Source organism: Trichosurus vulpecula, chromosome 4, assembly GCF_011100635.1.
Source record: "Trichosurus vulpecula isolate mTriVul1 chromosome 4, mTriVul1.pri, whole genome shotgun sequence".
In the NCBI taxonomy this organism is placed as follows: Eukaryota; Metazoa; Chordata; class Mammalia; order Diprotodontia; family Phalangeridae; genus Trichosurus; species Trichosurus vulpecula.
This window is the reverse complement of record NC_050576.1, coordinates 43,875,286-43,902,522: the sequence shown is the minus strand read 5'-3', so window position 1 is coordinate 43,902,522 and position 27,237 is coordinate 43,875,286. Positions and strand designations below refer to the sequence as shown.

General features: G+C 41.1%; 1 protein-coding gene across 1 annotated transcript in view; it reads right to left on the bottom strand.

Moving 5' to 3' along the window:
* Positions 1-27,237, bottom strand: part of COL24A1 (collagen type XXIV alpha 1 chain) — a 378,533-nt gene that overhangs the window by 292,476 nt on the left and 58,820 nt on the right. The window contains exons 9-12 of the mRNA XM_036755470.1: positions 27,005-27,058; positions 21,406-21,459; positions 10,956-11,009; positions 5,975-6,028 (exon numbers count right to left, since the gene is read on the bottom strand). Coding sequence (XP_036611365.1) covers positions 5,975-6,028; positions 10,956-11,009; positions 21,406-21,459; positions 27,005-27,058 — 216 coding nt within the window. The remainder of the gene's footprint in view (positions 1-5,974; positions 6,029-10,955; positions 11,010-21,405; positions 21,460-27,004; positions 27,059-27,237) is intronic.

The following is a 27,237-nucleotide window of genomic DNA, read 5'->3' as shown; positions in this document are numbered from 1 at the left end:
ACATCTTTCTCCCTCCTTAGTAAAGGCTTTCACTGCCTACTTTATTGGGAAAATAGTGGCCATTTGCCATGAGCCCCACCTTCTCCCTTATTCTGTATCTCAAAACCCTTAGACATCATACCCCATCATCAGCTTCGCTCCAGTCTCCAACAAAGAAGTCACCCTTCTCATTCAATAATCTTCAGTGACTTACCCTGCAGTCCTCATCTTTCTTTCTAATTTTCAGCCTTTCTCTATTTAATAGTTCCTTTGCTGCTGCTTGTGAACAGAACAATATCCTTAATATTAAAAAAAATCCCTTCATTTGACCCTGCCAATCTCCTCAAATGTTTATACTATATTTCTGTTCCCTTTGTGGCCTAGACAAAAGCTGTCTATATATGTTGCCTAAACTTCCATCTTTACAGTCTCTTTTCAACTCCTTGAAATCTGGCTTCTGATTTCATCACTCAACTGAAACTTTTCTCTTACATCCTTGTGTATGTCGGTGCTCCTTCTTAATCACTCAGTGTTTGACTGTTGACACCTTCTTGGACACTTTCTTCCCATTAGGTTTTTTTGATACCATATTATCCTGGTTTCCTATGGGTCTGGCTTTTCACCGGTTTACTGGTTCATCATCCCTGTCTCTTACCTTATATATAGATATATCTCAAAGTTCTAACTCTGTGGAGCTTCTTCTCCCCTCCCCTTTTGTTCCCTCCTCTCTTCCTCTCCTCTCTTTCCCTCCCATCTCCTCTCTTCTCTCTCTTTCCTCTTCCCTCTCCCTCTGTTTCTCTTTCCCTCTCTTTCTCCCATGGGCTCACCTCTTCTTTCTATGCCAATGACTACCAGATGAAAATCTCCATTACTAATCTCTCTATTAGCTTAGCTCCAACCCCATATCATCATTTTTTCTAATGGAGACTTCTAATTGGATTCCCATTAACAGCTAAAACTCAATACATCCAAAACAGAACTCATCTTTCCCCCAAACTCTCCCAACTTCCCAACCTCCCTATTTTGTCATGGTACCATTATCCTTCACATCACCCAGGTTCACAACATAGAGTCATTCTCAACTCTTTACTCTCCCCTGCACACATATCAGGTGCAGAGTCTTGTCCATTCCATTTCCACATCTCTCATTTCCACCTTGTCCTCTCCTCTCCCTCCTGATTGTTCTCCCTGCTCCAGTTTTTCTTTTACTCTATAATCCACTCTTCACACAGCAGCCTAATTGACATGGCTAAAGCATATGTGTGACTCTATCGTTCTCTTGGCCAAAAAGTTTGGGTGCCTCCCAGGTGTCTCCAGGATAAAATACAAACTTTTCTCATTGACACTTAGAGACAATCTCACCTTCTCTTTCCAGGCCTATGGCCTATTCTCCTTCACACATCCTCTCTTACCAACCCGCTTCTTGTCGTTCCCTTGACGTGACATTGCACATCTCACAGCAGTATCTTTCTTCACACAGGCTGTCTGGTCCCCATGTCTGGCATGCACTCTTCTTCCTCACTCCCTTTGTAGCATCCCTACATTCCTTCCAGACTGCTCCACTGCCACCTCTCGTATAAGGTGTACCCTTATCCCCTAGAGCCTAGTTCCTTGTCCCTAAAATTACATTGAATGTATTTGGTCTGCATTTCATGTTAGCTTAACTGTTTTAATTTTGAGCCCCCCCCCTTTCCTAATATAATGTTGGTTCCTCAAGGGTGTGGATGGATTCATTTTGTCTTTTTATCTCGCATACCTAGCATAGTAGTTGTCACACAGTAGACACCTAATAAATCCTTGCTGACTAAATTAATAATAGAAAGGAAAAAAAAAAACCAGCCCATTCTTCTGTAAGTCCCAGTTTCCTAAATGCCAGATTATTTGCATTAACTCTGTTTCTTTGAACTAACTCCAATGCATCTGTGATCTTATCAGTGTGGGCATTCCCTTTATTGCTGCAAATCTCAGTCCATCCCCACTGCCTACACCTCTAGTCCATCCCTTCCCATAATTCCATGATGATGGGAGTGTGGGGGTGGGGTGGGGTGGGGAGGGGAGTGCTACCCAGTGAGCTGCGCATTCTCTTCAAGTTTTCTGTACAGCCTGGAGATACCAAAGGAACACATGAACTGTCCATCACTTGCCTCTTCATCTGTCTACATGACTTCCTTTTTCAGTCATACATATCATTGATGTCATTCTTCACGCTACTATGTGTGTGTAAAATTCCTTATTTCTAACATGTTACACTCCATACTCACACCACTCTCTTATAATCTACTGAGCTTCACCTTTGTTGATGTTCAGTCATTCAGTCATGTTCATCTTTGTGATCCCATTTGGGTTTTTTTTTGGCAAAGATACTGGAGAGTGTTGCCCTTTCCTTCTCTAGCTCATTTTATAGATGAGGAAACTGAGGCAAACTTGCCCGGGGTGAAGTGACTTGCCCAGGGTCATGCAACTAGTAAGTATCTGAGGTCAGATTTGAACTCAGGGCTGCTTTACTCCAGCCCTGGCACTATATCCACTGTGCCAGCTTGCTACTCTCAGAAACTCCAGTGCTCCATGAATCTTAGCCATATAATATCACTGAAAGGACATGGGTTAAAAAAACGAGTCCTTCTTTCAGCTAACAAGTGACCTTTATTTCTTAACGTGCTGACAGGTTCATATAATAGACAGAATCCACCAAACAATTCCACAGCTACCCACGGACAGTGCCTTCTCTTTGTACAGATGTATAGCAGTAATCTAGTGATCTACTACTACTCTTAATATTAATCTAGCCTACTGGTTAAAAATCAAAATATCTTCTTCTCTTTAAACATGAAGCAACAGCCTTGTGTGAGGAGTATTCAGTAACCAACTCCTCTAAATAATTCCATCTAAATATCTGCTCAGATTCCCCATGCTGGAATTGCAAATTTCATAACCACTGGAATGACTTGAAAGCAACAGATACCCCTGAATTAAAACTGGAGGCTTCAGAGAAGCTGCCTTAGAAAGTAACCATTAGTACGTCTTTCTCTCATAAGAACTGTCAGTGTTTAGACTGCAGTAAGTCTATTTAGTGCTCCAGCTGTAATAACTATGATTAATTCCACATTATAAGGTCTTACAAAGTTGACTCTACAGAATGTGTCAGTACATACATGCATACTGCTCTTTGCTAAGGGATGCACTAAGTAGCATTTAACATGCCTATTTATAAGTTTATGTCAAGCCCAAACCAATTAGAGGTAACCAGTCTGGAGTCTGGTGGCTCCATGGAGGAGACCTTCTATGTCTCAAGGGAGCCAGCAGCTCCTGACTATTGCCTAGGAGTCAGTATAGCCTGATAGCAACCAGGATCATAGCATGATCACCAGGGGAAAGATCCTTGCCATTTGCTATCTCTGTGGCTTTGGCCAAGTTATTTAACCTTTCTTGACTACAGCATTCTCATCTTTAAAATGGGGATGTTGGATATATGACCTCTAATATTAAAGAACTCTAGTTGATAGAGTGCTTGGCCAGGAGTCAGGAAGATTTTAATTCAAATAAAATCTCAGATGCTATGTGACCCAGGGCAAGTTATATAAGCCCTACCTTGGTTTTCTCAGTTATAAAATGGGCATTATAACAGCACCTATCTTCCAGGGTTTTTGTGAATCATAAACGAGATGATATTTGTAAAGCTCTTAGCACAGTGTATGGTATATAGCAGGTGCTTAAAAATGCTTGTTTTTTCTTCCTTCCTCCCTCCCTTTCTCCTTTTTCCTTCCCTCCATCTCTTCCTTTCTTCCCTCCCTCTCTTCTGTCCTTCTCTCCCTTCTTTCTTTCTTTTACTTCCTTCCTTCCCTCTCTCAGTCCCTCCTTCCCTCCCTTCCTCCTTCCCTTCTTTCCTCGCTTGCTTCCTTCCTTCCTTCCCTTCTTTTTCCTTCCTTCCAACTCTAAACTAATAATTCCATGGAATCATACTGAGTCAAAAGACTACACTAACATATTATAACTGCCCATCCAGTAGGTATCATGGGGAAAGAGGTGAGGATGTCCTCCTAAATTTGAATCTACTAAAAGAAAAATCATACTGGGGGTAAATACATGTAATATAACTCATTCTTACATGGAGTTGATAATATCGCAGTGCAACATGTGAACCTAAAGTATGACCCCTCTACTAACCTTCTCCCTTCTCTGTGGTTGATAACAGCAGAAAAATGAGAAAACCAAACTATGTCTACCCTGATGGAATTCACACCAATGTCACTTCAAGGGAGCTGAGAGGAAGTCTGAAGCCAATTTGGCTTTAGCCACTCCAGTTATTGTGAGGGATAGGGCACTACATATTCCTGCCTTGGGAAGGCCTCTGCTACTGGTCTTCTCTTTCCTCAAAGTCTACAAGCTTATCCAGTGGGATTGAAAAGATCCCTTGAGCACAGTCATCTTTGTTGACAGGAGTGGGCAGTAACATATGGTCCCACTGGCCACTGCTCAATGATCCAAGAGCTGCTGACTAGGAAGGGGTCAATTGCACCTCTCTAATCTCTACTCAACACCAAACCTGAGTCTTTTGTAGAAATACCTACATTTTATTGTGATGAAATTCAAATACTTGTGAACAACCAAGAAAATAAAAAAGACACTGAAAATTAAAATGGTTCAACACAAATCTAGGCATCGTCTTTAGGGCGCTGATGAGAAACTCTCTTTTGAGATGATTATAACAATAACAACAACTCCAATTACTACTAACATTTACATAAGGCTTTCAGATTTACCAAGTGCTTTACAAAGCAGCTAGGGGGCACAGTGGGTAGAGCAGTAGACTTGGATTCAGGAAGAGTGGAGTGCAAATTCAACCTCATTTACTAGCTGTGTGACCCTGGGCAAGTCACTTAATCTCTGTTTGTATCAGTTTGCTCAACTGTAAAATGGGGATAATAATAGGAATTATCTCCCAGGGTTTTGTGAGGATCAAATGAGGGAGGGGAGGGAGGGAGGGAGGGAAGGAAGGAGGGAAGAAGGAATTGGAAGGAAGGAAAGGAGGAAGAAAGGAAAGGAGGAAGGAAGGAAAAGAGGAAGGAAGGAAAGGAGGAAGGAAGGAAAGAAGGAAGAAATGAGGGAAAGAAGGAAGGAAGGAAGGAAAGGAGGAAAGAAGAAAGGCAATGAAGGAAAGGAGGCAGGAAGGAAGGAAGGAAGAGAGGGAAGGAGGAAGAAAGGAAGGAAACAAACATTTATTAAGTACCTACTAAGTATCAGACGCTGTGCTATATGCATTAAAATAATTACCCCATTTGATCCCCACAACAACCCTGGGAGGTAGGTGCTATTATCTCCATTTTATAGCTGAGGAAACTGAGACAGAGATCAAAGGACTCACCCAAGGTGAACAAGTGTGTGAGGCTGGATTTAATCTCAGGTCTTCCTGACTGCAGGACCAGCGCTCTATCCATTTTGATGCCATTAGCTGCCTCGAAGAATCCCAGAACCTATAACTCAGAGGGGATGATGGAATCTATCTGAAGGATACATGTGCCCAGGTAGTCTCTCCACCACATCCCTGACAAGCCCCTAGCCTTCCTCTATATGAAGACCTCTAGGGACGAGGGGTCCACTGCATTTTTGGAAAGCCCCAGTTGTTATGAAGGTTTTTTGTCCCTCTTAGGCTGAGTCTCCATGTCCCTCTGTGCCACCTCCAACCATTGCTCCTAATTTTGCAAATCTCTGAGACTGAGATGGATGGGTCTCACCCTACTTTTCCATCACACCCTTTTTGGATACTGGAGGATAACCATCAAGTCCTTGCTAAGAATTATTAGTCTTGGATTCCCATGCTTTCCTGATAACTTTTTGTGGCATGGTTTCTAGGCTCCTTTTTACCCGTCTGAGAATGCTAGGCCTCCAATTTTGATGAGCCAAGGATATGTAGGGGTAGATAAGAGGTCTCTAATTCATTTGGAATATATCGCACCCTTTGCTTAGTCCAAATACCAAAAAGAAAACTGAATCTTACCTTGTCGCCTTGAAAACCAGGGGGGCCTATGAGCCCAAAGAGACCTAGATCACCCTGAAAATAAGACAGATACAAAGATTTTATTTCATGGAAAAGATAAAAAAGTTAAAGTTTCCTTTAACTGGATTGCAGAACTGTGGCTTGTGGGCTGAGATTCTTTGACTTGCTTCGATCTGAAACATGCTTCAAGATTTAATGCAAGTTCCCCTTCAACATGTCTTCCCCAAGCACTCTAACTGGAGTCCCTTCCTTCTCTGAACACTTATAGCGCTCCTCATCAGTACCACTAAGCCTCGCACATAATCATCTTCTGTTGCTGTTGAGTTGTTTTAATTGTGTCTGACTCTTCGTGACCCCATTGATGTTTTCTGAGCAAAGACACTGGAGTGGTTTTCCATTTCCTTTGCCAGCTCATTTTACAGATGAGGAAACTGAGGCAAACAGGGTTAGGTGATTTGCTTGGGGTCACACAGCTGTCTGAGGCTGGATTTGAACTTAGAAAGATGAGTCTTCCTGACTCTAGGCTCAGGGCTCTATGCACTATGGTGCCACCTAGTGGCCCTATTCTGTTGTGTTTCACATTTAAATGTGGCTTACCTTTCAGAAATGTTAGCCTCTAAATGAAAAGAGTTGTAGTTAGGTTTTTTGTTTTCGTTTTTGAGCTCTCAGTACTTAGCACAGAGCACAGCGTACTGAAAGCATCAAAAATTCTAAGATATGAAGGGAAGATATCTAAAAGAAATAAAATCAAATTAAGGGATGAGAGAGGAACATACTGAGAGAGGGAGATAAGGAGAGATAGAATGGGATGGATTATCTCCCATAAAGGTGGCAAGAGAAAGCAGTTCTGTGGGAGGAGGGGAGAGGGCGGATGAGGGGGGAATGAGTGAACATTGCCCTCATCAGATTTGGCCTAAGGAGGGAATACCATACATACCCAATTGGGAATCTTGCCCCACAGGAAAGAAGAGGGAAGAAGATAAAAAAAATGTGGAGGATGATGGAGGGGAGGGCAGATGGGGGTGGAGGTAGTCAAAAACAAACACTTTCGAAAGGGGACAGGGTCAAGGGAGAAAATTTAATAAAGGGGGATGGGTTGGGAAGGAGCAAAATATAGTTAGTCTTTCACAACATGAGTATTGTGGAAGGGTTATACATAATGATACACATGTGGCCTATGTTGAATTGCTTGACTTCTTAGGGAGGGTGGGCGGGAAGGCAAGAGGGGAGAAAATTTGGAACTCAAAGTTTTAAAAACAGATGTTAAAAAACAAACAAAAATGTTTTTGCATGCAACAAGAAAATAAGATACACAGGCAATGAGGCATAAAAATTTATCTTGCCCTACATGAAAGGAAGGGAAAAGGGAATGGGAGGGGAGGGGGGTGACAGAGGGGAGCGCTGACTGGGGAACAGGGCAACAAGAATATATGCCATCTTGGAGTGGGGGGGAGGGTAGAAATGGGGAGAAAATTTGTAATCCAAACTCTTGAAAATCAATGCTGAAAACTAAATATGTTAAATAAATTTAAAAAAAATATTCTAAGATGAATTGACTTGAAATGAATTGTCACATTATAGGGTAGAAACCTGAAACTGAGGGGAAAATGCTATTCCTTAAAAATGATAGCCAGGATTTTTTAAATGCGGGTGGGATGGAGCGGGGTCTGGGACCTGTGAACTCCTTTGTAGAGAAATTCCTCAACAGAGAAAATTCCTCAACAGAGAAAGTGAAGACTGGTAATTGTCCAGCAGCTTATATGGGAGTTAACAGGATAAGGTAAAAGTCACAAGAGTAAACACTGATTTAGCACTTTAAGGCTTACAAAATGACTTTCTATTTTTTTCATTTGACCTTCACAACAACCCTGGGGGGAAGGTGTGACTGGCTATGCCCATCTTACAGATGAGGAAACTGAGGCTGAGAAGGTAAGATAATTGTCCCAGGGTCACACAGCTAGTCAGAAAGGATTCATGTTCAGGTATTCCTGACTCTAACCATGTCAACTCCACCACTCGATAAACTGCAGTGGCTCCCACTTCCCTCCAAAGTAAAATAGAAAGACCTCTGTTTGGCAGTCAAAGATTTTCAGAACTCAGTCTCTTCCTACCTTTCCAGTCTGATTCAGCCACACAGAGCTTACATGTGATACTCTGTTGTAATACAGGTTGCCCCACAATGGGAATGCTCTCCCTCCTCACCTCTATCTTTCCCTGGCATCCTTCAGGACTCTGCTCAAATCCCACCTTCTGCCAGAGCCTTTCTCTGCTCCTCTTCCACACTTTCCAGCTGCTAGTGTATTTCATTTCTATTATATATATATGTATATATACATATATATGTATATATACACACATATCGTAAGCATATAGTTACTTGAATGTTGTCTTTCCCATTAAAATATGAGCTCCTTCAGGAATACAAGGAGGGACTAAATATTTACTAAGTGCCTACTGTATGCCAGGCACTGTGCCAAGTGCTCAACAAATATGATCTCATTGGATTATATTATGACAAAAATTATTTTGCCTTTATTTGCATTCCCAGTGTTTAACACAGTGCCTGGGACAGAATAAGCCTCAATAAATGTTTTGTTGTTGTGTTTGTCCTTTATTTTCAAACAGGACCATGGCATCAAGGAAATGATGACATGACTTGCATTTGACTTTGATTTGAGTGAGGGAGGGCTATGCAAATTCACCAGCCTCACTTTCTCTTCCAGAGCCATCTGGATCCAGTGACCAGACTACCCTAGCTCTTCTGACTCTATACGATTCTAAGTTACAAACAAGTGATCTGAATGGGTAGAAGGAATTTCCTCATCCAGGAGTTTCTTATCCCAATCAGAGGTCCAGTCCCTACCAAATTACAGATCTAGTTCTTATCCCTATTCCTATGGAGGGGCTGGGATCTATACTGGTGGAGACAGATCCCTTGAATTATCAAAAAACATCTATTTCATCCACTCTTATATTTCTACATCACATTTAGACTTGGACTCTCTGTTAACTATAGCTTCTTGGATATTTCTCTCATACATCATCATGTTGGAAATGTATGTTCTTTTCAATAGTTAGCTTTCACTTAAAGACAATTATCAACATGTTATTAAATTCTATATATTTCCACATTTCTCCTTAACAGTGTTCACCATAATGAGCACATGGGCACATCCAAAGCAAACTGGCTTAAAGGCTCCTCCAAGCCACCCTATATTTTGCACCAACAAGTAACTGAGAAAGAGAAAAAATCAAAGTACCTGGTTTATTTGTGTTTGCCTTTGCTGGGAATTCTATTTTAGGCTGTCACCAGAACAGGGAAGGTTTCTGTTTTCTAAATTTTAAGGCGATGGAGTGTACTATATTTATGCTTCTAAAAACAGATCTCTTGAGCTCTAAGATTTGGATCATTGAGGGTACATGTCAGCTGCAGAGAGAGTAACGGATGATCCCATTCCCAGGAATAAATGTACCTTCCCCTTCCAAATAATTTCATCAATGAATTTATTCGCACCAGGAGAAGGAATCTCTCCATTTCCAGTTACCACACACCTGAGGGGCGCTGGTGTGAATTAGTTTAATCCTAAGAGAAACATGGATGTACTGAATAGGTTTATTCTACAAGGCATAATGAGGGGGGTTATCAGGTTGCAATGAAGGAACTATGAGATGCTTTAGGACTAAAAAAGATGAAATGAAGCCTGCAAGCACATGCCACATAAACAAAAACACCCTATAATTGTCCTGGAGAGCTCAGATCCCAGTCTAAACAAAGCTCTGGCAGATGCCTCCAGAAAGAACTTCTGTGTGACTGGAGACCTGCATTTATGAATTTGTCACAGTGTTTAGAGGAACATCAGTTATTATCATGTAGGCCTCTGCCTGATTTTCATATAGTGCTTGCGTTATTGAGAGCAGGAGAGTGGAGCGATATGATAAATAATCTTCAGACTTTTGGGGATGCCCTGTATGTAGCGCTTTTAGGATCTGCAGAGTGCTTTATACAACTGGGAGAACTCATCTGGTTCTCACAACCACCTTGTAACGTAGGTGCTGCTATTATCCCCATTCTAAGGAGACAGAAACTGAAGCTGAGAGAGGTTAAGTGACTTGCTGAAGGTCACACAGTTTCTAAGTGTCCAAGGCAATATTTGAACTCAGGACTTCCTTGCTCCAAGTCCAGCGGTAGGTGCCTCCAAGCAGAGGCCTAAACTAGAAGTTAAAAGATCTAGGTTCCAGTTCTGGCTCCATTACTCATCAGCCATATGTTAGAATAAATAAGCCCTGGTTCTAGAGTCTGATGACCTGAGTTCAAATCATGGTTCTGTTGCATTCAACTTTTATGGGCCTCAGTTTCTTTAGTCTGCATGTACAAATGCATTTAAACCCAAATTCATCTTTAATAGAAATAGAGACTAGAGCTGTGATTTCTCTGGGACAGGGATCTCCCAGATGAGGAAAGTCCCTCTACCAGTGTAGGTTGACACCTTCTCTGTGACTTATATAGTCTTAGAGAATTGCCTAGAGCACTGAGAGGTAAGTGACTTGCCCAGAGTCTCATGGCTGCTGTGCGTCAGAGGCAGGGTCTATAGAGAGGGCCTTCTGGCTCCAAAGCCTGCTCTGTCCACTACACCATAAAGCCACTGGCATCTAGTAAAAAGTGAAAATACTTTAGAGGACATGTCTCCTTTTTCTTTGTATACTACCCTCCCCCCACTCCCTCACAGGGTCCAGGGCAGCACATGTCCTTAGTACCATATTCTTTAAATAAATATTGGTGATAGTGGTTCACATAACTCAATAAATCAGTAGACCAATTAATGAATAAACAACTAAATGTATATTAATGCAGTGCCCAGGATGAATTCCTTTTTGTCCAATAGCAATTCAAAAAAAGTGCAATGAGGAGAATAAAGAACCAAACCAGAAAACCTTAACTCCATGGTCATGACTTTTAGATTTTCTAAGGAAAGCCCATTACCTTTTCTCCAGCGGCAGCTTGACCTGGAGATAATCCTGGATCTCCTTTAGGGCCCTAGGGTATAAGAAAGAAAGGGTGAGTGAGGGGAAGGTTCATGCACATTCATGTATCAGAAGTCACTGGGTGTACTGTACTCGGATAAGGACTTTAGCTTCTTTGGACCTCGGTCTGCTCATCTGCGGCTGGGATGGAAGACCTCAAACTCCCTTCCAGCTCTGAACCCATGTTACCAATAATGACCCACATATGAGAAATGGCTTAAAAGACATCATCCAAGTGAGAAACGTGTGATTGGGTGGAGTCCACGGAGCACAAGTGAGAGGTAACAGACAGCGATTTGAGTCCGCTCTTCATGAAAAAGGCCTAGAAGAAAGTCTCAATGGCATGGTATTGATCATCTATGGAGAATTTTTGGAAGTATTTAGACAGGAATTACACAGAATGAAAAGGCTGGTAGAGAAAGTGACTAAGAATACTTTAATAATATGAATAATAATAACTAACGTTTATATAGAATTTTAAGATTCACAAAGCACTTTTAAAATATTATCTCATTTTTTCCTTATAACACTGGTAGGAGGTAGAGGGAAGGGACCCTGATGGTGGAAAGAGAAGGGAACAATCATTTATTAAATACCTACTATGTGCCAGGCACTTTACAAATAATCCCAGGAGGCGGGTGCTATTATTAAACTCATTTTATAGTCGAGAAAGCTGAGGCGTGTAGACATGAAGTGACTTGGCCAGGGTCATGCAGCCAGTATGTGTCTGAGGTCAGATTTCAAATAATGGATTCCTGACTCCAGGCCCAGAGCGCCATCTACTATATCACATAGCTGCATCCAGGCAGATCTTTGTTATTATTCCCTTTTAGGGATGAGGAAAATGAGGCAGAAACATCAGGTGATTTGCCTAGATTACACAGATAGCAAGTGTCTGAAGCCAGATTGGAACTTGGGTCTTCCTGATTCTGGTTCCAGCAAATTATCCACTATACCACCTACTTATCTCTATTCAAGAATTACATGTAGTTTGTGATATTAGCAAATGACTTCATATAATGCATATATATGTACATATGTGTGTATGTATGTACCTGAATAAATCCTTTCCATACCAAGAGAATTTCTGAGTACACCAGCAATAAACAGCACCAGAATCCTCCCAGAGCTCTTCCTGTGTATTAGGATTTGAAGTTCTAATGGTCAGGAGCCTGGAGCCCAGAAGGACTCAGAATCATAGAATTTGATAGTTAGAACCTCAGCATCCATTTAGCTCAACCTACACATGAAAGCGTCTGCCACTAAGCCTCTTGTAACTAAAGAGTGCCATCATGGCGGCAAGGTCCCTTCAAATTTAACCTCAGTTTCTCATTAGAACCTAATTTTCATGACTTTGTAGATTGATTCATTCATCCAACACGCATGTAATAAGCTCCTACTGCATGTACAATAGACAGGGCCTGCTCTGAAGTGATTTACATTCTACATTCCTATGATGCATTTATAACTTGAATATGACTTTTTAAAAGTCAAATTACTAAGCATCTATAAAGCTCCAGGCAAAGTGCTAAGCATTAGGGATGTAAAGTAAGACAAAAACAATCCCTTTTCTCAAGAAGCTTCCTCTCAGTCTAATGGGGAGACAACATGCAAACAATATGTACAAACAATGTATATATATACATATATATATATACACACACATATATATATGTATGTGTGTGTGTGTGTGTGTATAATGAATTAGAGATAACCTCAGAAAGGGCCCTAAAATTAAGGGTGAAGGAGAAAAGCTTCTTGCTAAAAGTGACACTTTAGCAGAGACTTTAAGGAAACCAGGAGGGAAAGATGAAGAGGGACAGAATTCCAGGCAGAGTGGGGAGATGGAGTGTCTTATTCAAGGAACATCAAGAAAATCAGTTCTGTAGCTATCAGGGTATGGGGGTGGGTGCAAGGTGTCAGAAGACTGGAAAGATAGGGACTGTCCAGGTTATTAAAGGCTATGTAATACCCAAGAGATTTTATATTGTATCCTGGAGGTGACAGGGAGCCACAGGACTTTAATGAATGAGGATGGGGGTGACAGTGATGTGGTCAGTTGTTGTTCAGTCATTTTTGGTTGTGTCCAACTCTTCATGACCCACCCCATTTGGAGTTTTTTTTTGGAAAAGATACTGGAGTGTTTTGCCATTTCCTTTTCCAGCTCCTCTTACATATGAGGAAACTGAGGCAAACAAGGTTAAGTCACACAGCTAGTAAGTATCTGAGGTCAGATTTGAATTCAGGTCTTCCTGACTCCAAGCCTGATGCTCTAGCCACTGTGCCACCTTGCTGCCTTATTGAGGAAGATATTTTCCATCAAAATGGCTAAAACCATAAGGAAATGCTGTCCCCTGACTAAAGCGACAGAAGCAGTGCTCATTGTTTTTAGGGTTCCTTAAGAAATCCTTCTTGTAGCTGGTCTGACTGCTAGCAAATTGCCTAGGGAAGAACTGGCATCACATGGGAAGGTTATTATGCAGACTCTGGACTCAGCATGCATCTTCAAAGGGCTGTTATTGAACTATTTGTGCATTTCATTGGCACTAGTAAAGATTTGCATCTATCCCCTAATAAAAAGCAAAATAAACAAATAATCCATGCAACACTTGATGGCAGCAACAAAAAGGCGATTCAATGGAGGGAATGGACATTTGAAAGCCATAAATGGAACAAACTTCTTTGTGGAACATATTAGTACAGCAATATTGTCACAATTAGCCCCATAATGGAAGCTCTGTGATCTCAGTTAATGAGAGGAATAGCTCTTGTCTCCTTTATTACATTTTACTTTATTAACACTGTAGGGAATTGCAATGAAGTTGTTACAATGGCCATGTGGCCCTTTGATCTTCTAATGTTTAACAGTTTAAAGACATAGCTCTCAAGGTCAGGCATGATCCTAATGAGGGTCATCGTTATATTTTAAAACAGGTACTAACCTAAGCACAACCAAAGCACGTCCCTAAAGGAACAACATTTACTTCTTATTTTCACATGGATTCCACTTTAAATGGGTAGGGTTATTAAAGGATGTTGTGTTCTACACAATATAGAGAGGTCAGTGTCCACATTGTTAACCCAGTTCTCTCAATGGATGAGAAGCTGTTTGAAAAACAAGACTGAAGACCTTGTTCATGATGGAGAACAGGGAAAATCTTGTAATGATTTGCACTAAAGGTACAGTGTTTATATTTCTATAGAGCCAAGTGATTTCTCTCTGTGCTCGAAGTATCAGCTTGTCTCCCTCCTTTAAGAGAAGGTAAAAGGGTTTGAAGATGCTTCTTAATACTCTAGGTTTGGGGGATGAATGTTTGTCAAGTAAGTATTGGGGCTGACTGAATCAATCAAATCAAACCACTCCATTTAAAGATACAGAGAAAACTGATAAATAGAAGTGTATAAGATGGTATTACATACACACATGTATGTATGTATACGATGGTTTTGTACACATATACACATATACATACATATACTCAGATATATACAAAGGTGTGTATATATACATACATATATATTATATATATATATATATATATATATATATATATATATATATATATACACACACATATATATTTGTGTCTAATGGTAGCCATCATGAGGCGCAAGGGGGAAAGGAAAGAAAAAAAAGAAAGTTACATGATAACTTTATTACATATTCAAAGGGAATAGCAAATCATACTTAATAAATTTGCGGTTTCATGTGCAGTCATGTTTTTTTCTATTCTACTATGTTACAAAAATGCTTGTTTTATATCTTAAATTCAGAATAAAATGAATTAAATTAAAAAAATAAAAATGCCACACCCTAAAGACTGAATCAGGTGAAAATACTTCTCTGCTGAATAAATCGATCATAGGTTTTAGACTAAGAATGAAGAAGGCCATAATGTGTATGTCTCTGAAAGCCAATGGTTGATCTAGAATGATGTTTTATAGGAATTCTGTTCAGATTCATTGAGAGTCTTGAAAAGGCTCTGTGGGGTTTGTATAAAACCAGTGAGCTAGTTTGGAATTAGAGTTTCTGGCAGGACAGAAGAGAAAGGTTTCAGTTCGCCTCCAAGAAGAAATCTTTGGAGTGGGGTGGGGACAGTAACTTGGTATCAACCTCATGTTTGACCCCTAGTCCTTTGACTGGAGGAGGACTTTGTGAACTTGAGAGGGCTGGAGAATTTAGACTTTTTCACTGGCATCCCAGCAGCATCCCATGTATAGTAGTAGCTAAAGGCAACGGCTGCATCAGGAGCTAAGGACAGCTTGGAGGCAGTGAGGAAAGGTATGTCTAAGACTCTATAAGAAGCCCAGCAGAAAAGATTTACTCTATCATAGAGATATGGTTGTTGTCCTTCATTCTGGAAGAGGACTGCAATGGTATCATTTATTAGGGTCAACGTACAGTGTGTCCTACTTGTGCTCTTAATTCCACCCCCTTTTGTCTCTACTTATAGCTTGTCCCTACAATCATTTCCCCTTTTTCCTAATTTTTATTTTCTTTCTATCTACTAACTTATTATCTACTCCATACAAATATGCCCAGGTAGTCTTCATGCTTCTAAACAAAACAAAAAACCTTCATTTGAATCTACCATCCCTTCTAGCATTCATTCTCTATTTCTCTTCTTTTTCACAGCCAAAATCCTAGACAAACCTGTCTAGGATTGTTGCTTCCACTTCCTCTCCTCTCACTAACTTCTCAACTTCTTCCAAATGTCTTCCAACCCTATTATTCAACTGAAACAGCAGGCTCCATTACCAATGATCCCATAATTAACAAATCAGATAACTTTTTTTCAGTCCTTGTCTTTCTCAACCTTTGTGCAACACTTAATATTACTGACCAATTTCTGGATACTCTCTCATCTCAGGAGCATGATACCGCTCTCTTGGTTCTCTTCCTGTCTGGAAATTCCTTCCCAGTCTCCTCTGCTGTATTTTTAACCCTTTAATCAGCCCCTATATGTGGGTGCCCCCCAAGGATATGTATTTGTCCCTCTTCTCTTCTTTCTCTACACTCAGTAAGATCATTAGCACCTATGGGCTCAAATCTGGTTAGATAAATAGAAGAAAAAAATTATTTCTATTCATTACTCCAAGGTCTATATATCAACCCTTACCTCTCTCTAGAACTCTATCTGCCTATTAAATATTTCAAACTAAATGCCCTATTGGCATCTAGAACTCAACATTACCAAAACAGAACTCAGTATGTACACAAACACACACACACACACACACACTCAAGCCAGTAAAGAGCAGCACCATCCTTCTAATGACCCAGACTGACAACCTCAGAATCATCATTGATGCTATAATCTCCTGCACTCCACATATCCAGCTGTTTGTCAAACCTTGTCACTTCCATCACCCAATTATCCCTCATATCCATTCCCTCTTCTCCACTCAAAATGCCACCACCTTAATTCAGGCCCTCATCACCTTCTGCCTGGATTGTTGCAACAACTTCAAAATTGCTCTGTTCCCAGTCTACTGCCTCTTCAATCCATCTCACACACAGCTGTCCAAATTATTTCCTTGATGCATAAATCCAAGCACATCATTCCTTTGCATAAAAAGCTGCCAGGGCTATCAATTGCTTCTATGACAACATACAAACTTCTCTGGCATGTAAAGTCATGTGGAGTCGGGCTCCAGACTACCTTTCCAGGCTTTTATTTTTGTATTCTGTGGTGTTCCAGCTGAACTGGTCTGCATGTTCTGATTCCCTGTGGCTAAAATTCCATTTCCTACCTCCAGCCCTTTACACAGGCTATCCTTTGTCATATTTTTGGTGTCCACTATGACATTCTGATGGGTGTGAGGTAGAAAATTAGAATTGCCTTAATTTTCATTTCTTTAACAATCTATATCAATCAACTATAGAATGGCTGAACAAATTATGGTATATGACTGTGATGGAACACTATCTATGCCATAAGAAATAATGAAAAGAAGAGCTTCAGAGAAACCTGGGAAGACTTAAATTATCAAAAGAGTGAAGTAAGCAGAACCAGGAAAACTACTGATATTATGTTAAAAAACCATTTTCAGAATAATACTTAGGGGGTTGGATACAAGATGGAAGAGCAAAAGCAGGGACTTGATTGAGCTCTCCCCCAAACTCCTCCAAATACCTGTAAAATTAACTCTAAACAAATTCTAGAACAGCAGAAATCACAAAATGACACAATGAGACAAATTTCTAGCCAAAGACAACCTGGAAGGTCAACAGGAAAGGTCTGTTGCTCTGGGTTGGGAGAGGAACACAGTCCAGCTTGGGCTGCACCAGCACAGATGGGGCTAGAGCAAACCTCAGGGGACTGAATCACTGGCAGCTTCAGACTTTTCAACCCACAAAGGCCAAAGACAACTTAGGTCAGTAGGAAAGATTGCACTTGGGTGAGAGAGGAACAAGGTCCAGGCCCAGAGCAGCTGTGGAGGCTGGGTGGCAGGGGGGGGGGGGGAAGCTAGAGTGGGGGTGGGGTGGAGGGCAGGGGAGTGGAAGCAGAGGCATGGAGGGGGCAGAGTTGGGGGGAGCAGCAGCAGCTGCTGCTTCCAGAGCTCTCTGCCCACAGATGGTGGGGGGATCAAGCAGCTGATCAGAGGGAGATTGCAGGGATATCTTTGCTGGCACCAAGGCAGTATGCTCTTGTTTTGCCTGTGCTTGGATCTGGGTCTCAGTTCTGGGTAAGAAGGAGCTCTGGCATGGCAGGGCTTGTGGCTGTGGTAGAGAGGAAATCCTCCTTATAGTTCCAAGGCAGAAAGAGTGCTTGTGGTCACTCCCAGGCCAGAGCACAGGACAGGAGAGGAGTAAACAACGCTCCTTTGATCAAACCACCTTGGAAGACCTGAAAATTTACAGGTCCCTAAAAGTATCTCTGGAAACCGCTGCACAAAACCCCTAAAGCTTGAGCTATTACACTTCCCACACTAGAAGCAGAGTCCTACCTTAACAAACAGGTAAAAAGTCAAGTAATTGGCTAGGAAAATGAGCAAACAGTAGGGAAAAAACAGACTATAGAATCTTACTTTGGTAACAAGGGAGGTCAAAACATACAACCAGGAAAAGATAACAAAGTCAAAGCTCCCACATCCAAAGGCTCCAAGAAAAATATAAATTGGTTGCAGGCCATGGAAGAGCTCAAAAAGGATTCTGAAAATCAAGTAAGCGAAGTAGAGAAAAAATTGGGAACAGAAATTCGAGTGACGCAAGAAAATCATGAAAAACACATCAACAACTTGCTAAAGGAGACCCAAAAATTGCTGAAGAAAATAACATCTTAAAAATAGACTAACCCAAATGGCAAAAGAGGTCCAAAAAGCCAATGAGGAGAAGAATGCCTTAAAAAGCCGAATTGGTAAAATGGAAAATGAGGCCCAAAAGCTCACTGAAGAAAATAATTCATTAAAAATTAGAATAGAGCAAATGGAAGTTAATGATTTTATGAGAAATCAAGAATCCTAAAACAAAAACAAAAGAATGAAAAAAATAGAAGACAATGTGAAATATCTCATTGGAAAAACCACTGACTGGGAAATAGATCCAGGAGAGATAATTTGAAAATTATTAGACTACCTGAAAGCTATGATCAAAAAAAGAGCCTAGATGTCATCTTTCAAGAAATTATCAAGGAGAACTGCCTTGATATTCTAGAACCAGAGGGGAAAATATAAATTGAAAGAACCCACTAATTACCTCCTGAAAGAGACCCCAAAAGGAAAACTTCTAGGAATATTGTAGTCAAATTCCAGAGTTCCCAGGTATATTGGGAATCAAGATGGGCTCTTAGCAGTTATTCAACCAAGTGCCCTTGAAGAGTTTGACCTTTGTTTCCTTGATTAAATTAGGAGTCCTTGATGACCTCCTTGCCTCAAGGGAAAGCCTAGTTTACATGGGTTTGAGTGACAGGTTTGTGACATCAGAGGCTTTTAGGCCACGTGGGTTTAAGTCGCATTTTAGGTCACATGGGTCCTAAGGGGAGTTGCTAAGACCAGAGCCAATGGTAACAGCTTACGTTTGGGTCGCACAGATGATGTTTGATGACAGCTAAAGAGTACTTTAAAAGGGAAGACAGAGCTATTTGCTTAGGGCTCTCACTCTTGGCGGTGTGCTGATGTGCAGACTCTGGGCAGCTGCAGTTAAGAGCGCTCCAGCTTGTAAACCCAGATGTTCGGACTTTGTTAAACTCTGGTGACTATGCATTGAGATTTGAATCAGACTAGGTCTGTTTATTGATGTTTGTAATTTGTTTGTGTTTGCTCTGGAGTTCAGGGTGCTGGCTTTTTCCCCTGAACTAAGTGAATGAAATTTGTATAGTGGATTAAAGTAATATCGTTAACCCTTTAACATTGCTTTCCTTAGTAAAGCAGATCAAAAGAACCTGGGCTTGCAGCATTCTGTGAGCTGGTTGTTGTTGGTTTTACACCCCCACAGCAGCTGCTAGCTGAATTATTGCAACACAGGTCAAGGAGAAAATGTTGCAAGCAGCCAGAAAGAAACAATTCAAGTATTGTGGAAACACAATCAGGATAACACAAGATTTAGCAGCTTCTACATTAAGGGATCAAAGGCTTGGAAAGCTTGGAATACGATATTTTGGAGGTCAAAGGAGCTAGGATTAAAGCCAAGAATCAGCTGCCCAGCAGAACTGAGTATAATCCATGAGGGGGAAAATTGATACTCAGTGAAATAGAGTACTTTCAAGCATTTTTGATGAAAAGACCAGAGCCGAATAGAAAATTTGACTTTCAAATATAAGAATCAAGAGAAATATGAAAGGTAAACAGGAAAGAGAAATCATAAGGGACTTATTAAAGTTGATGTGTTTATATTTCTACATGGAAAGATGATATTTGTAACTCATGAGATGTTTCTTATTATTGGAGTAGTTGGAGGGAATACACACACATGTACATATATGTATGTATGTGTATATATATGTATATGTATGTGTGTATACACACACACACAGAGGACACAGGGAGAGTTGAATATGAAGGGATGATACCTAAAAAATAAAATTAAGGGGTAAGAAATGAATGAACTAGGAGGAAAAAGGGAGAGGTAGAATTGGGTAAATTATATCACATAAAAGAGGCAAAAATGCTTTTATAATGGAAGGAAAGAGCGGGGAGACAAGAGTGAATGACTGAACCTTACTCTCATCAGATTTGGCTTAAGGAGGGGATAACATACACACTCAAATCGCTATGGAAATCTATCTTAAGGGGAAGGGGATGAGAGAAGGGGGTGATGATAGAAGGGAGGGCAAATGGGAGGAGAGGAAAATCAGAAGCAAACATTTTTAAGGAGGGACAAGGTCAAAGGAAAGAACAATAAATGAGGGTGGGATAGGATGGAGGGAAACATAGTTAGTCTTTCACAACATGACTGTTATGGAAGTGTTTTGCATGGCTACACATGTATAACCTGTATTGAATTGCTTGCCTTATCAATGAGGGTGGGTGGGGAGGGAGGATGGGAAAGAATGTGGAAATCAAAATTTTAAAAATGAATGTTAAAAATTGTTTTTACATGCAACTGGGAAATAAGATGTTCATGCAATGGAGTATAGAAGTCTATCTTGCCCTATAGGAAAATAGAAGTGAAGGGGATAAGAAAAAGAAGGGGAATGATAAAAGGGAGGGCAGATTGGGGGACAGGGTAATCAGAATGTACACCATCTTGGGATGGGGGGAGGGGAGAGATGGGGAGAAAATTTGGAACTCAGAATCTTGTGGAAGTGAATGTTGAAAACTAAAATTAAATTAATAAATAAATAAAATAAATGTTTGTTGATTAACTGACAAAAAAACCTTTTTCAAAATGAATAATTTGGAAAGACACCAGTCAATGAAATGATAAAACATCATTACAAAGGATCAATGATTAAGAACATGACCCATCTCCTGATGGAGACTTGGTGGACTAAATGAGAGTGGACTAAAATATGAGACATATTTTGGGACATGATTGATTTGAGAATTTGGAATGCTTGACTATGCATATATGACAAGGGTTTATTTTTTTTCTTTTTCAGAAAAGCGGAGGGGATATGGTTTATAGTTCTTCAATGCCCTTTCTTCAATATCTTCTATCACTGTACCTTCAAGATGTTCATTTTATTTATACATTAAAGATGCTATAGGAGTAAAGTATATTAGGTATTGGCCTTACTTTAGAGTAGGTAAAGACAGGTATCCTATGCCTTGATGAGATTGGGATCCTGCATCTTAGAGTTGTTCATTGCCTGCTTGTGCTAACTTTGTAGAAATGCCATCACTTAGCAATCCTCTCCCATGCTGAAACTTCAGACTATTCTCTTTCCGAATGCTCAGTTTCCAAAGCTGCCATGTTTGTATAGTATAAGGAAAATCACATGACTCTTGTGAAATCAATCACTTACCTTTGGACCAGGTGGCCCAGGCAATCCAGGATTCCCATGTGGTCCTGGCATGCCCTATAAGAAATGAAAAATCAGCATCAGTCATGGGACAGATAAGATGCTTGCTATTGATACAATGCTTTACTATTAGGCAGCTGATGGTAGAGAAGACAGAGCACTGAGCCTGGAGTCAGGAAGACCTAGTTCAAATCTGACTTAAGACACTTCCTAAGTTGTATGAAGCTGAGAAAGTTACTTGATCTCTCAGTCAGTCAATAAATAAATATTTATTAAATACCTTCTCTATGCCAGGCACATAATGTACTATTCTAAGCACTGGGGATAAAAAAACGAGGCAAAAGACAGACCCTGCCTTCAAGGAGCTCAAATTCAATGGGGGAGACAATATGTACAAAAATGTACAAACAAAATATATGTTGGATGAATAGGAAATTAATAAGAGAGGGGAGGCAGCAGAATGAAAAGGGGCTGGGAAAGGCTTCCTCAAGAAAATAGGATTTTAGTTGGGGCTTAAAGGAAGCCTGGAAAGCCAATGGGCTTGATGAGGTAGGTAAGCATTCCACCTATAGGGAAATAACCAGAGAAAATGCCCTGAACAGAGAGATGGAGGGTCTTGTTCATGGAACAGTCAAGTGTCACTGGATCGAAGAGTATAAGAGTATGTGGCAAAGAACAGGGTGTAAGAAGACAGCAAAGATGGAAAAAGGGCTAGACTGTGAAGGGCTTTGAATGTCAAAGAGAAGATTTTGTATTGATTCTGAAGGCAACAGGGGACCACTAGAGTAGGTGATATGATCCGACTTTCACTTTAGGAAAATGGTGGCTGAATGGATGATGGATTAGAGTGGGGAGAGACTTTAGGCAGGCAAACCCACCAGCAGGCTATTGAAATAATCCAGATGTGAGGGGATGAGAGCTTGCACTAGGTGGGTAGCAGTGTCAGAGGAGAGAAGGAAGTGTATTCAGCAGATATTGCAAAAGTGAAAGCAACAGGCCTTGGCACCAGATTGGGTATGGGGAGAGGGGTGTGAGGGACAGTGAGGAGATGAGGATGACACCTAGGCTATAAGCCCGAGGGACTGGGGAAAACCATGCTGTCCTCTATGGGAACAGGGAAGATAGTGGTGGAAAGATTTAGGGGAAAAGACAATGAGCTCAAGGGGCAGCTAGGTGGTTCAATGCATAGAGCACTGGCCCTGGAGTCAGGAGAACGTGAGTTCAAATCTGGCCTCAGATGCTTAACACTTAACTAGCTGTGTGACCCTAGGAAAGTCACTTACCCCCAACTGCCTTGCCAAAAATACAAACAAACAAACAAACAAAAAAAATGAGCTTAGTTTTGGATTTGTTGAGTTTGGTTATCCAGTTGGAGATATCTACAAGGCAGTTGGAAATGTGAGACTGGAAGTCAGCAGAGAAATTAGGGCAAGATAGATAGAGATAGCAATTAATTGGGAGTTGGTGAGATCGCCAAGTGAAGTAGTTTAGGAGAAGTGAAATGGATCCAGGGCAGAACTCTGTGAGACAACTATGATGAGAGGGTATGATATGGATAAAAATCCAGCGAAGGAGACTGAGAAGGGGAAGTCACATAGGTAGGAGAACCAGGAGAATGGGGTGCCCTGAAATCTGGGAGAGAGAAGAGAGTATCAAAGAGAAGAGAGTGAGCAACAACGCCAAAAGCTACAGAGAGGTCCAGGAGAATGAGGATGGTGAAAAGACCATTGGATATGCCAGTTAAGAGAAGAAGCTAGAACACAGAGGCTTAAGAAGAGAATGAGAAGAGAGAAAGTAAAGGCACCTATTGTGAACAGCCTTTTGAAGGAGCTTAGCCACAATGGGCAAATGAAATATAGAATGATAATTAGTGGGGATGGAAGAATCAAGGAAGGGGTTTTTGGTGACGGAGGAGACACGGATGTGTTTGTAGGCAGGAGGAAATGAGCAGTAGGCAGGAAGAGATTGAAAATATGTAATTGAGTGGGGATGACCGAGGGGGCAAGGGATTGCAGATATACCAAGCAAGGGCTGGAAAAGACCCTGGGAAATCATTCCCATTGGTTCTTTTTCTTCCCCTGAGGGTAAGGGCCGATGGTAATGCCAACATCATCATCATCACCATCACCATCACCATCACCATCACCATCACCATCATCACCATCACCATCACCATCATCACCAACAACACCACCATCATCATAGCTATCATTTATATACCACTTACTATGTGCCAGGCACTGTGCTAAGCACTTTACAATTATTATCTCATTTGATCTTCATGACAGCTCTGGGTGGTAGGCGCTATTACCTCCATTTTATAGATGAGGAAAATGAAGTAGACAGAGGTTAAGTGACTTGCCCAGGGTCACACAGCTAAGTAAGTTTCTGAGGCTAGATCTGAACTCAGGTCTTCATTACTCCAGGCCTGGTGCTTTATCCACTGACCCACCTAGCTGCCCATGCTCTATTAACACCCAAACCAGGGATGCAAGGTCTTCTGCAGAAAGTCAGATTTCTGTGGATGACAGAAGGTAGAAAGAACAGGAGGTGGATAGGAGTTTGGGAATAATTGATCAGGGGTGCAAGGGTAGCCAAAGTTAAGGCCTTGAAGACCTATAAAGCTGAAGTGGGGAGCAGTAAGAGTTTGGGAGACACAAAGAGTTCAGGGAGGGAGGGGAAGGATTTTCTCCTTAGAAGTCAAAGATTCTGGATCACGGGAATGAGTGGAACAGGAGGTGGGAATCTGCTACCCATAGGCAAAAGAAATGTTATCCCAAAATTCTTAGCGCCTTTGTAAGCACTTAAAAGGGCACTAAGACCTCTGGGACACCCTGTATACATGTGTTGTTTCATTACATCCTCACAGCAATCCAGTGAGGAAGGTACTATTATCCTCATTTTATAGACGAGGAAAACTGACATTGAGAGAAACTGACTTGACTAGAAATCACATCACTAGTGTCTAAGGCAGGATAAGAGCTCAACTATTCCTAACTCCACAAAATCACACAGCTTCTCAAAGAAAGAACCAGTTGATCAAAGATCCCCAGGCCCCAAGGTCTTGCTGTGATTCAGCACAGTGAGCAGGGGCATTTACTTCTGCGTTTTGTCACTTCAAGCAAGTAGCAAGTTCTAGCTGTGCTCCTGGGTCTATAAATATGTGGAGATACTTATTAACATATGCTTTGCATATGTTACATATTCAATAAAAATGTTAAATGAACAAAGGGTCAGGTTTATTAGTCATTCATACCTTAGTGAGAATTTAAGTCAAAATGCTTAGTTTCAATCTTCCAAATTATAGTAATTAGAATTTTATAGGGTTTATTAGAGTTCTGAGGGATGGAAGAACAAGAAGATAGGGAGGGAAGGAGAAGTAACTTTGGAATGTGTAGTCCATGTGGGTAGAGCACATCTGCATAAATGTGCTTTCCAGAGCCAAAAAGCAACATTGGGCCATTAGGATCTGGGAGGGGCAGACCACAAAGGGGTATAGGGAATGGGGAGAGAGGCAAAGATGGAGGGGTTATCAAAGACAAACTGTGTATTTCAGCATTTCACCGTGTCTTTCTCTTCTGAGAAAACGTATAACCAGAAGAGCTTCCTATTGTCTTACCCTCCCATCCCTCCCAACCCTCTTCTCCAGTTGGGTCCCCAAAGGGCTTCAGGTGGGTGCTGGTCTACTCCCACACAACCTAAGCCTTGCTTCTCCCAGGCCTTGGCAACACACACTTGAAAACTGGGTATTTGCATTTTTCTTTTGGACACTCACATGCACACACGCATGCATACAGCAGGATACCCACTTTCTCATCCCTAAATAAAATGGGCTGCTTTAGTTAAAACAAAAGTTGGGGGGGGGAGGGGAGAGCTGGCTGTAGCACAACTTTTTGATTTACATAACACATAAATATTTGTTCAGCAGATGTAATTTTAGAAATGCAGCAGCTCCTTAGGGTGATATTTTTTATTCTGTGCATTTCTCCCCCCTGGCTAATATTCTGCCCCTCTATTTTCCACTATGTAATTCAGGAATGTACTATTTTAGGGAAGCCCACTCCTCTTCATTCCCCAAAGCAAATGAACCTGACCTTCCCCCACCATGCAGCAAATGGATGAGATCACTACAGAGCTAAGAATAATGTTACAAGTAGCAATAGACCAGCTCTGCTGCTGCAAATTTGATAATCTTCCTTGGATGTGCTCATAGAGAATGCCTTGGCTGGGTGTTTATAGCCAAACAAACAAGGCTCCACGTGTTTCTTTGCTTCTTTGGAATTGGCAAAGGAAGGACAGGCTTTAAAGAGCCATGCTACTTTATGGAGGAAACAGGCATGGGCCATCCCCAAGGAAGACAGAACAGAAAAAGACAAGCAGGCCAATCTCACAAGCATGTGTTATGGGGAAGGCTTTCTGTTATGGGCTGGGATATGAAGAAAATTTTTAAAGAAAAGAAATAGTCCTTGCTTTCAAGGATCTTGCATTCTAGAGGACAGGGCAAGGATAAAAAACATAAACAGAAAAGTATTTATAGGAGAGTTTGAGGAGAAGAGAGAGAATCATAATTAGAGGGTCCAGGAATGGTTTCATGGGGGAGGTGCCATAGTTTATATATTTTTCGGTGACACTTGGCTTTGCCCCACTGAAGCCTCATTCTAATTAAAACTCTGGGCCAGTGGTTCATCTCTTCTAATTCACCTTTTGTTTGGATAATATTAGCATCCATATAGAAGCCACATGGTATAATGGTTAGTTCTAGATGTAAAGTATGGAAGAACTGAGTCTCCTACATGAACACTGGTCATGTTGGCCCCAGTTGCTGCTTCCTCCTATCCTGAATTTAGATTGATGCAAGGGGAGAGAGAGAGGGAGATGGAAACAGCGAGAGAAAGATGGAGACAAAGACAGAGAAAGAGACAGAGAGGAAGAGACAGAAAAAGAGAGAAAGACAGATAGAAAAAGAGAAACAAAGACAGAGAGAGATAGAAAGAGTTAAATACGGGAGGGAGGGAGGGAGAGGGGGGGAGAGAGAGAGAGAGAGAGAAAGAGAATTTATTAGGCACTACTACAAGCTAACCACAGTAATTACTTTGTGTTTAGTATTTATGTATGTCTACATGTTATTTGCCCTGACAGAATGCAAACTTATTGAGTGCAGGGACTCTGGCTCTTTTGTCTTTCTATCCCCAGCATCTACCAAGCCCAGTACACAATACATGCTCAATAAATACTTGTTGACCAATTGAATGGCTCCAACTCTAGCACTTACTAATTGTGTAACTTCAGGTCAGTCAATTAATTAATAAATATTAATTAAGCATCTACTAAGTGCCAGGTATTGTGTTAAGATCTGGGAATACAAAATAGGCAACAGAGAGTCCCTGTCCTCAAGGAGCTTACCATCTAGAGTATTAGATAATTAAGTCACAGAGAAGCTGTGATCTTCATTGGTGAAGGGAGATCATACACCAGCATGCCCCAAGCTGAAGATACCATAGAGTCTTTCTCTGTTTGAAGGTTGCCACCTATCATCCTTCGTATTCTTTTGAAATTCATAATCATTCTCATAGCAGGAGGAACATTCAACCCACTTACTCACCCTTGGACCTCTCCTTCCTGATGGACCTGGTAGACCAACAGGACCTGGCAGACCCTTGAAAGAGAAAGAAATGAGGAGATTAAAACGGGTAGAGGCTAGCCACATAGGCCCTCTCTCCGCTGGTTGAAATTAATTAAGATTTGACACGGCCTGCTCACTTACCACTTCGTTGCTCCCAGCTGATAATGATTTAATAGCAAGCTCAGCCCCCACCTCCTCACCCCAAACAGCAG